General features: G+C 31.8%; 1 protein-coding gene across 18 annotated transcripts in view; it reads right to left on the bottom strand.

Annotated features, from left to right (window-relative positions):
• LOC127731659 (tight junction protein ZO-1-like) overlaps positions 1 to 12,379 on the bottom strand; it is a 611,031-nt gene that overhangs the window by 560,304 nt on the left and 38,348 nt on the right. The window contains exon 1 of one of the 18 annotated variants that reach the window (XM_052240423.1): positions 5,529 to 6,706. The exons of the other annotated variants lie outside the window; for them this stretch is intronic. Coding sequence (XP_052096383.1) covers positions 5,529 to 5,657 — 129 coding nt within the window. The 5' untranslated portion in view covers positions 5,658 to 6,706. Of the gene's footprint in view, positions 1 to 5,528; positions 6,707 to 12,379 lie in introns of those variants that run through there. 18 annotated transcript variants of the gene reach the window in all.

Here is a 12,379-nt window from a genome sequence, read left to right as displayed (position 1 = left end):
ACATTTAAGCTTAAAGCCTTACCTTAGTTTTAATAGGTAACTCAGACTCCAGAAGGAAGGTTTATAGAATGCAACAAAACATGTCCTTATTGTGGTGACACCAGTGTTCTTTTATAAATCAAGATAATTTTCCCTTAAAAAGCACCACAAAAAATTGCAGAAACCTCACCTTATTTAGGTGACTCCTGAGAAGAATAGAATTTAACTAACTTAATATAAGGCTACTCCTGTTCAGAGAGAAATGTTTGGGAATGTAACAAAACTTTTACCTTATTTAGGCGACTCCTGATTCGAGGGAATTTATGTAGAATGTAACAAAACTTTTACCTTAATAAGGCGACTCCTGATTCGATGGAATTTATGTAGAATGTAACAAAACTTTTACCTTATTCAGGTGACTCCTGATCAGAAGGAAATGTAGGTAGAATGTAATGGTATATGGAAGTAAATGGAGAGCTGTTCAGTTATTTATGACATCCTTAACCTATTTTATAATCTTAATATCATATCATATTTTCATAAAGTTTAAAATTTGCTGACAGTAAATTTTACTATAATATATGACCATTTATAACAACAAAAGTTCAAAATAAAGATCATTACTTATTATAATGACATTAGACTTATTTTTGAACCCCATTGATGTATTCCTAGGCTTGTTAAAACAAATAAAAAAAAGAGGGGGTAGGGGGGTGAACGAAAAGGAAGTGTTTCCAAAATAAAATGCCAAAACCATCTTTGTCAGTAAAAGTTTTGATTGGTTATTCCAAAATGTCCAGTAATTGACCACTGTATTACTAGTGAGGTTTGTGTCGCTTAATGAAGGACAGAAAGTCACAGGACAAAAAGTCACAGACAAAAAGTCACTGACAAAAAGTCGTGTTGCTCTGTCTGTAGTTTTCTATTTGGTGTTTTGTAGACTGCTGTTTGTCATTATTTTGGATGTCATGTTGTTTTCTTTTGATATAGTTTTTCGCTTATTGACTTGTTTTATTTCGTCCAAGACATGTTTTTTGATAAGATATAAATACTAACCTTAAGAATTCCTTTTTTCCTTTTTTTTTACCAAGACACACAACCTTCTCCTTTGGAGCCTCACAGCATTATTTGAATAGAATCAAAATTGTTCACAAATGTAAACCACAAACAAGAGATCATCAATATTGTAAGGAATCGGTCAATTGAAACTCTAGTGTTGTTTCAAACTTTATTTGGGCCATTTTCTAGGATTTGATGTGTTACATTGAAGGCCAACAAAAAACAAATTATGTTTCCAGCCTCTATACCTACGCCTTAATTTCTATTCTTTCCTATCATATTTTATGGACATTTTTGAATGTGCACAGTTCAAGTTTTAAGAACATTTTCTAAATTCTTTATATAAAATCATTATAACTAACTTCCATAATTTTTGTTTTTTGCCAGGAAAATATGGAAGGTATGTAAAGAAGGTTGGGTAGAAAAAAAAACTCTTGTGTTAAAAAATTGTAATCTATGTACTGTTTTTTAACGAGTTCTTATAGGTATATAAGTGAATGCTAATGATCAGTCCCCCTCTCTTCATAGTCATTATTATTATTATTATAATTACACATTTTAGGCCTCATATATAAATGAGCAACTTTTTCAAACCAATATTGCCCCCCCTCCTCCCCCCCCCCCACACATATATGCCATTTCTTAAATTCCTAATGAATATACTTTATACCTTTAGTCTTATGTTTAAAAGGTAGACTTTAATTCAATTTTCACCCATTTAAAGACAGAGAGAAGATGATACAATCTTTCCTTTAATCAGAAGTCAGAACTTTAAATCTTAAGAAATTCCATGAAACCATATCTTCAAATTCATTATATTAATTTGAGTAAACGTCTAGACTGGGGTACTTGGGGTATGATTCTTCCTCTGATTACAGGTAAAAAGGTGTTGAATATAACACTCACCTGGCTTCATTAAGTTCGTTTAAATTTCTTTGATGTCATGATAAGACTCAGGTACATGTCTTTGTTTGTTAATTATTGCAATTAAAAGCCACTTTGTGTAGATAGCAATTAGATTATTAATTTCAATTATGTAACCATGTCTGAACCTTGTCAGACAAAATTAATTTACAAGGTTTTATCATCAAGGGAGAAATCTAATTTCTAATTACTAGAAAATTGGTTGAAAAATTATTGTATCTAAATGTTTTAAAATCAATTTTTTTCTCAACACGAATTATCCATGGTCAAAAGTTGAATTTCACCTACATATATCAAAAGAATTAAGATTAAGAGCACAGTAATTGCAACATACTGAAAGATCACGAAACTTGTCCTGTATTTGCATAAAGCAGGAATAAAGTACCAAAGACATTTTAAAAAAACTAAATTTTGAACAAAAGCCATGTTTCAGTCTTGGTAATTAATATTTCCTTGATTAATTATTTTTTTTCTTCTGGAAATAAATACCACACAGTTGTTACCACATACTGAAAGATAATGAAACTTGTCCTTAATTGGCATAAGTAAATTAAAATTTTGTACACCAGACGTGCGTTTCGTCTAAAAAGAATCATCAGTGACGTTCAAATAAAAAAAGTTAAAAAGGCCAAATAAAGTACGAAGTTGAAGTCAGCAGGAATAACATACCTCAGATACAAATAACTAAATTTAGAACAACCTTTCAGTCTCTATAATTACCAGTAATATTTCCTTGACTAACAAAAGGACTGATATTTTTTTTTTTTTTTGCATTTGTAAGTGAAATTTATTATGATTTTTTTTTTCTGAAATGATTAAGAAAAATAACATATGAAAGCTGCTTGTAAAGTTAATTGATTGGATCATGCACGTACTTAAAGAAATAATTTGTAAGATTAAAATTTGATAAATCTTCATTCAACAAAACAAATTTTTACTGAAACATTATTTTAACAAATTGACTTAAATGTGACTTTTTGTTTGATCACTTTTGTGAATTTCTGTTTGTTAACCAACAAACTTACTGATTCCAAACTTATTTTTCAGATTTACCACTTTGCAACAGAAAGATATTGAACCAGTAACCAGTCTTCCAAAGATATTGAACCAGTAACCAGTTTTCCAAAGATATTGAACCAGTAACCAGTTTTCCAAAGATATTGAACCAGTAACCAGTTTTCCAAAGATATTGAACCTGAGTTACCAGTTTTCCAAAAATATTGAACCAGTAACCAGTTTTTCAAAGATATTGAACCAGTAACCAGTTTTCCAAAGATATTGAACAAGTAACCAGTTTTTCAAAGATATTGAACCAGTAACCAGTTTTCCAAAGATATTGAACAAGTAACCAGTTTTTCAAAGATATTGAACCAGTAACCAGTTTTCCAAAGATATTGAACCAGTAACCAGTTTTCCAAAGATATTGAACCAGTAACCAGTTTTCCAAAGATATTGAACAAGTAACCAGTCTTCCAAGGTTTACTGCGGATTAATTTATTTTTATGGGTACAAATTTTCTTGGACTGGAGATCAACATTTTCATTTTCATGGATTTTGTTGTTTTGTCATCGTCTTTACATCATAACATGATTATAAACAATTTGTGATTTATCTATAGTTTATCCACGAAATCCACGAAAATATTTACCCTACAAATAATATCCACAGTATATACCTATACTAATTCTAAGAATAAATTATCGTGGACTAGAGAACATTTTCATTTTTATGGATTTTGTTGTTTTTCCAAATTCTACATGTTTATAGATAATTGGTCTTTCCTTGAACACTAAAATTGTGATTTATCTATAGTTTTATAATCCACGAAATCCACGAAAATTGTTACCCTACGAATAATAATGAATCCAGTTTTATATACATATATACTTATTTGAAGAAAAAATCTTACCTTGCATTAAACCCACATCTTGGTAGAATTAAGACGGGATTAGATGATGGCAGATTTATGTTATACAGAATTATAATGTAACAGATTATTATGACATTTTGTATTAAAGTATCAAATTTATAACTTATCTGGCAGACTCTATAAATTCATCACATTAAATATCTGGCAAACTTTCTTACAAACAGTTTAAATAATCAAGTCAGGTTTTAATATACATATTATATAGATACCAGTGGGTTCATTATTATTCGTGAGATATCAATTTTCGTGGATTTCTTGAGTAAAGGTGAACAACGAATTTAAATGTTTATAAAAGAACAAATTTTCTATATGTTTGTATGAAGAATTTTGTTAAACCACGAAATCAAATAGCCATGAAATTCAAATTGTTTTTAATCCAAGAAAATTGGTATTCACGAAAATAAATAAATCCACAACATATTAGTAAATCCCATACTGAAGTAAACTACAAAGATCTGATTTATAAATTGTAAGTTATTTAATTGTGTCTCGCGATTTCAAGAGCACAAAAAAGATAGACTACATGATGAACATGAGCTGACTATGGGGTATGGGTTTTACTCATTATCGAAGGCCGTACAGTGACTTATAGTTGTTAATTTCTATGTCGTTTGGTCTCTTGTGGAGAGTTGTCTCATTGGCAAATCATACCACATCTTCTTATTTTTATATGAAACGTATCTAAGTTTACTTAACATATTAAAGGACACTTTCGTCCTTTTATAACTTGCTTGCTTTCCAGTATTCGTTTTCCTCATTGTTGAAAGCTGTTAGTTACATCTACTTAATTTGGGCTCTGGTGGAAAGTTATTTCATTGGAAATCATACACATCTCCTTATTTTTATATTGTCATCAGCATTAAGTCATGTGTCCACCAGACTTTCTAATAGACCACAAATAAAATTACACAATCTCTAATGACACTTTAGAATGACTATACTTTCACAGAAATTACCCCAATTCCTCAGAGTTGAAAAGAAAATACTTTACAAAACTGGATAAAAATCGTTTTTAATAAATATAAAATCACATGTGACATTATTTCCATTATGAGAAGACTCTCCACCAGAAACCAAATGCCATACAAGTTAACAACTATAGGTCACCATAAAGCCTTCAACAATGAGCAAAAAACCCAACATACTGTATGGTAATCTATAAAAAGGCCAGAATAATGACAAAATGTAATTTATTAATGTCAAATATTAATTGCCAATGAAACAATTATCCACCAAAATAATGTAGATGTAAGTAAATATAGATACCATACAGCCTTCAACAATGAACAAAACCCATGCTCATTCCAGGGTCACGGTTAGCCTTCAACAATGAACAAAACCCATGCTGGGTCACGGTTAGCCTTCAACAATGAACAAAACCCATTCTGGGTCATGGTTAGCATTCAACAATGAACAAAACCCATGCTGAGTCACGGTTAGCCTTCAACAATGAACGAAACCCATGCCGTGTCACGGTAAACCTTCAACAATGAACAAAATCCATGCTGGGTCACGGTTAGCCTTCAACAATGAACAAAACCCATGCTGTTTTAGTAATGGAACTCTGAGGTTACTTATCTCTTAAAAAGTAAAATAAAGTATCCACAAAAATATTTTGGATTACATTACTACTTACTTGTACAGGTCCATTAAATCTGTCGTACAAGAAATTGACGTTTTTCTGGATCCTTAAATCATTCAAACTTTTAGACCATCTTAGGGGATCGTTGCGTCTAAGCGCGTTAAATGAATAGGCTTTCCTCATTGTTTGTAATGAAGATATTTTTCAACTGCAATAATTCTTCAAAAAAGTTCACTATTCCAACATTTCCTCTTTAATTTTTTTTCTTCATCAATTGCAAGTATTTAAAATCACCATTTCAACATTTCTTCGTTCATTTTTTTTTACTTCAATCGCAAATATTTAAAAATAATTGATCCTTTAAGTTAAAACACTTACACAAATATTTTAATCCAAATTCATATATGGAAATAACTTGAATGTATTACATACATGTAAATCTGTCATCATCACCTCTACATGCATGTAATACCTAATATTACGTTCATTGACAAGAATTTGTCAAGATTTCATACTTTAGTGTCACCCATAACATGTACATGTATATGATGTACATCACACTTCTCACAAAATACATGTACGTCTATAATCATATAGAGCTGAAACACAGATTTCTATCCAGTCACAAAGTTTATTGAATTTGAGTGTTATAATCCCCACTGAATGTACCAAATGTTACACTATGTCTAAAAATAGAATTCCAATTTCCAGCCTATTGTTTCTATATTATATGTAATCCTATAAAATCTACATATAACAGATTAAATTTCTGATTTTTTTCTCCTTAATAAACTTAGAAAACATTGGTATATGACTTCTTCTCCTTAATTTGATGTAAACAATGTAAATCTATCAACCAGCCACCAACAGAACAAGCTATAAGATTTTCTCTGTTGGTGATTTTTCTTTACATGTACATGTATACCACAGTTCGTTACTTTGTATTATATTAAATTCCCACTTGTATATATCAGAGTTAATCCTTACAGAATACAACAGTCACTCTCAGGTTAAATTCTCAGGGGGTTTAAAAAATGACTGGTCTTACTTCAGCTAAGGTAAATTTTATAAATCTTTTTCTCTGTCGGACATGTCTTAAGCCAATTACTGTAATCACTAAGTCTGAATAAGGCGATAACAAAGTTTGTGCTTTCACTCTTTCCAGAAGAGTTTGAGAATATAGTGTCTCAGCAAATTAGTATACGTCAAAGTTTAAAATTTTATTCCCATTTTTTACAATGTGAAGCAATAAAAAATGTGAAGCACTATACCGTGGAAAGCAGTATACCATGTGAAGCACTATAAAGACTGTATCAATACAGATTCTAACAACTGCTTATTTCAATGTTAAGTTTCTTTGCTTCAATTGTTCTTCTAATTTGTATCCAATAAATTTTTCAATAACTGTAACTCACAAACCCATGAAAAAGTTTGAAAAATAATCAGTTGTATATAAGCCTCCAAATAATAAACGAAACAATGTCAAAATTCTAAAAAAATATTTTCACTTGTAAAAACAATTTTACAACAGATCCACATTTAAAACTTGTCATAAACTGTACAATAACTCCAGAACACCAGCTTTCAACACGTAACTCTCCACATGAGGGATATGTTTGAATCTAGACAGCGGTCCAAATCTCATCCACGTAAAAGGGGTGTGTATGGATCTAGACAGTCACACCATACAACGTTGTTATCTCATAAAAATGTCTGAGCCATTTACGGCACACATGGACCAGAAAATGATGTCAATGTATTAGTATATTGTAATTTGTGGAGTAATTGAATTATCGCCTTATTAATTTGTATACATTAAATCTGTAATCACCTCGTTATAAATCTCTGACAATGTTATAATGAGGTCAACATTTAAATGACCTTTATGGCTTTCTACAATATGGAACTAGATTATGCTTATTAAGTTTTTTAGTTACTTTACTGACAGGTTTCTATAAGTTATATTATAAGTTCAAATTTTGACTCTGTTTCGACAGGCATTGATGCTGTGAACAACCCTTTTAAACAACTTTTTTTTTAATTTCCTTATTTACAAAAATCAAAACTGTTTTCAGTTCTGAGCTCCTAATTTACTCACTTAATTTGAAAAAAAAAGTGATTATTTATCTGGACCTCCTTATACAAATTTCTGTTGTCAATGATGTAAGTAGAAGTCTTGAAATACAATGTAAGTACTCTGAGCATGCACAGCGTATTAGACAGCAAGTATCACTTAAATACTTACGGAGAACAGAGATACTTAAATACAGTATAACAGAGATACTTAAATACAGTATAACGGAGATACTTAAATACAGTATAATGTAGATACTTAAATACAGTATAACAGAGATACTTAAATACAGTATAATGTAGATACTTAAGTTCCAATCCACAACCAACTTAGATGCAGTCTTATATTTCACTACTTGTAATGACAATTGCTTTTCTCACTAAATAAATTTTAAAAAGTGAAATCATTTCAAAAGTCTATTGCATCTTAAATGATTCCAAAAGATTGTATTCCATTCACAAATCAAAATACTTCCACTACAAGAAGATGGTACTATTATATCCAATAGAAAGACATTGTTACAATCCAACACAACTCATTTTTTAAAGCCTTGATATGGAATGAACAAAAGAAGTCCAAAATACACATATGGAATTATTAAAATTTCTAATTTCTTTATAGGTTTTGTTCCGATGAAGCTGGAATAGAGTTCTACACGACTGATTTTTCAAGATTAGACATTTCTTATGAAGTTATGTCGCACATTTACTTGAATACATTGAACTTTCTCTGATTTTTTCCAATCAAACTCCAACTGTCAACCATAGTAACATTCTTATGACATTAACATGTAATAAACTTGAAATAAACGCCACATAAACACTGATTATAAGCATATCATACACATATATCGTCAGATCAAACAGAGAAATCTAAATTCCTTTAGGCTCTTACAAATTTTATGTAGATTTCGGAAAAGATTTAATTACAAAATATTCATACGTGTTCCTTGGTTATTATGTTCAATATGAAATAATATGATTGATTGCTGGTTGCTTTACGTCCAGTGGCAAATAGTATATTGATACGCTTTAAATCATTCAGTAATATTCAAATATGCAAAAAAAAAAATCTTGAACATCGGAAACAGACACTGGAAAGTTTTATCTTATAAGCTTTACAAAGTCACATCTCAAAATACCTACTTTTGCACACTTTCAATGTGCAAATACAGTCAAAAGGTTGTAAAAACCTTCTCCATGTCAAAAACATCCCCTCTTATATTTATTCTTATGTTACAAACACAATTTAGATCCAGAAGTTCTTGACCATATATAAATGTATATTTAATGTTGAAGTTCACATAATGTCATCAAAATTTACCGACAAGCTTGAAAAGACAGCACCTATAATCACTTCCGTAATAAGTCAGTTGCAAACTATTTCCGATCACTTGCACATATTTTGTGTATTACAGTAGAACACCAATGGTGGTCCTGTAGTAAACAACCGTGTTAGGTTACACGCTGGAATGCCACGGTAAAATGTAATAACCCTCAAGCAACATTTTTTCCGTCCAGTATAATTATTTCTATCTAGTTATAAAATCATTCATCAGAAGTTTGTTTATGTTTGGAGTAGTCATTGTTTTTTTAATAAAATGGTTGGGACATTGATGGAATGTTAATATTTATTTCTGTCATATTTAATAGTTGTATATACAAATAGACTGTTGATATTAAGTTGACAATGAGAAAAAATGGACAGTTTTAGAATGGTCTTTGTCACTTTTCTTAATACTTGATGTCTGAAACTCAAGTAAGGTTCATACACATGGGTCTGCAGAGAAGTGTAAGCTTCAGGTTCATGCACAGGGGTTTGCAGAGAGGTGTAAGCTTCAGGTTCATGCACAGGGGTTTGCAGAGAGGTGTAAGCTTCAGGTTCATGCACAGGGGTTTTCAGTAAAGTGTTAACTTCAGGTTCATGCATAATGGTTTGCAGAGAGGTGTAAGCCTCAAGTTCATGTACAGGGGTTTGCAGAGAGGTGTAAGCTTCAGGTTCATGCACAGTGGTTTGCAGAGAGGTGTAAGCTTCAAGTTCATGCACAGGGGTTTGCAGATAGGTGTAAGCTTCAGGTTCATGCACAGAGGTTTTCAGAGAGGTGTAAGCTTCAGGTTCATGCACAGAGGTTTTCAGAGAGGTGTAACATTCAGGTTCATGCACAGGGGTTTTCAGTGAGGCGTTAACTTCAGGTTCATGCACAGTTGCTTAGGAAATCTAATACAATAACAATATGTGGCCATCAACAACTAAATCTCCTTATTTTTATACTGGCTCAGGTTAGAGAGCACATAATGTTATTAAAAAAAGATTTCCAGAGCTCCTGTGGATCATGTTGAAAGGGTCACTGTATGTAACTCTAGCATGAAGAACAGCAATAAAAATACTTTTGCTTTTCCATGGACTTTGTGTCATGGTCGAAGGAAAAATATCTATTTTAAGATAATTTAATTTAGTGGTTGCATCATTTCCTCCTATCAAAGAAGCTATTTTGTCCAGTTTTTAGATTCTTGATTATTACCAATCTACGTGAATTGCTATCACACAAACATTGTTTTCTTATTATGGAAAATGTAAAATTATAGCTTAAGCAGCAAAACCCCTTTCACTAAAACCCCCTTTCAAACAAATTCTGGATTTGCACCTGGAGTGTATTGCATTAAATGCAATAACATGTTTTAGTAAAGGATTGATAAGTAAGTAAAAGTCAGTCAAGGTTTACAGAAAATTCTGTGTTATTATTCAAACTTTTATGATACAAACATGATACATGTAAATTTATGAAACCTAATCCTTCAAAGAATGTAATTTAAATCTCAAGGTATGTCAAATTCGTGCAATTCTCAATAATCAAATTGCAAATTTTAAATCATAAAATAATAACACATGAATACAAAATTACCTCCTTTTTAATTCGGATATAATTGTAAGGTATAAATCTACTCTCATTAATGTAAACATAATTAATAACAACAGGTAGACACACAGGTGAGACACACAGGTGAGTCACACACCTGTATGATGGCATGTTACTGCATATATCACATGTAATGTGCATATATAATTCATCCTGCCAATGATTTGGTGGTATATCTTAAGTACAACTTAACTATTGCCAGCAGGCCGAACTAAGAAGTTCTTGTGACAGGGTTGCTTCCCTTAGAAATTTAGTAGATACTTAGTCAGCCGTAAGCGGTTGAGCTAAGGAAGTACTTCTTTAGCTCAGTCGGTTAACGCGCTGCCTTGTAACACAGAGGTCCCAGTGGAGACATGCGTCTTTGCAAGTAGAATCATGCTCTCCGGTTACATTGGCTCCCAACAATAAAAACCCACGGTTAGAAGAAATACCTAGCCAGGTTAAAACATAAATATAAAAAAGATGAAGATATCATCATTATAGAGTATAATGACTCTTGAGGTTGGGGAAGTGTGACGGGATTGCTTCCCTTAGAAATTTAGTAGATACTTAGTCAGCCGTAAGTGGTTGAGCTAAGGAAGTACTTCTTTAGCTCAGTCGGTTAACGCGCTGCCTTGTAACACAGAGGTCCCGGGTTCGAGTCCCGGTGGAGACATGCGATTTTGCAAGTAGAATCATGCTCTCCGGTTACATTCTCCATGTTGGCAATGGTACCAAAGTGACATACTTTGTTGAAATACAGTACAACCAAAAAATAAATAAGTATTTTTTGGTACAAAATTACCCTTATACTCTTATATTATTAGAGGTGTTCCTGTCCATAGGAAACAGAAGTAACACACAAATCTAACTTGTGAATGACCTGGCACCTCTAGTGACCAATAGTTAACAGGCGACCGAAAGTGTGAAACTAAACTTTTGGGAGGTCAGCAGGAAACAGTGTTAAACAGATAGTTTGCATATGAGGAAAATATTATTTGCTGTTTCATCTCGACTATGTAACAATAATATCACATGCAATACAGAAATCTTTTATAAAGAAAACAGATTGAACACATTGTTTACATTGGGTGAAAAGAGTCCTCAGTTTTCAACAAGCCTGAACGCCTCACCAAACAATGGTTTTTACTTGTTGAATATCCAGAGTCAATTATTTCATGCATATTCAGAACAATGGTGCACTCTGTAAAAATGTTGCCTAATAGGGCAGAGAGGGGAGGTTAAAATCAGAAAAATTTACTAAAAAAACAAATTTATGCAATAATCCAGGTCAATTATCAATTACCCCCCTACCCCTGGATAGGTCCTGTCGAAATTCACATCTATCAACAAGATCATAAGCTGGACTTCATAATCTAATGACAAGGTTTTATGCCCATCTTATTTTCTTCCTTACCTAGATCATCTGATTTTGTTTAATTGAATTCTTATTGGGTGCAGTCAAGTTATGCTCATGTGTATTTATTTTGAGCCAACACAAAATCAAAGTTGTAATTATCATTATACATAGGTAATGAAAATATGTCCTTGCTGAACCTTAATATTTTCAGACAGACTTCCTTTTGTCAATTTGAACCCCAATATATAGTTTGAAGATATAAGCACAAGCATGCATGAAAATGGAGGGGGTGGGGGTTCAAAATGAAGTCTTTTCAGACTCTCAAAACAAAGAACTGTAAACCAAATGGAAAAACCTGCCACAAGCATTGATTACATTTAAACTTATTTATCTTAGGTATAACTCCAGTTATCTCAGGTATTTAAAGATGATCCTAGTTTTAAGAGTTTTACTATGATTTAGATCTAGATCAGGGTTACTTACAATGTAATCTTGATTGCTCAATAAAAACAAACACTTACATAACTATGATCCCCTTAACAATGTCACAAGGTAGTACAATATTTAAATCTGAC

The sequence above is a fragment of the Mytilus californianus genome, unplaced genomic scaffold, assembly GCF_021869535.1.
Source record: "Mytilus californianus isolate M0D057914Y unplaced genomic scaffold, xbMytCali1.0.p SCAF_20, whole genome shotgun sequence".
Lineage (NCBI taxonomy): Eukaryota > Metazoa > Mollusca > Bivalvia > Mytilida > Mytilidae > Mytilus > Mytilus californianus.
The sequence above is the reverse complement of the archived record's forward strand: the minus strand, read 5'-3'. Positions and strand labels throughout refer to the sequence as shown.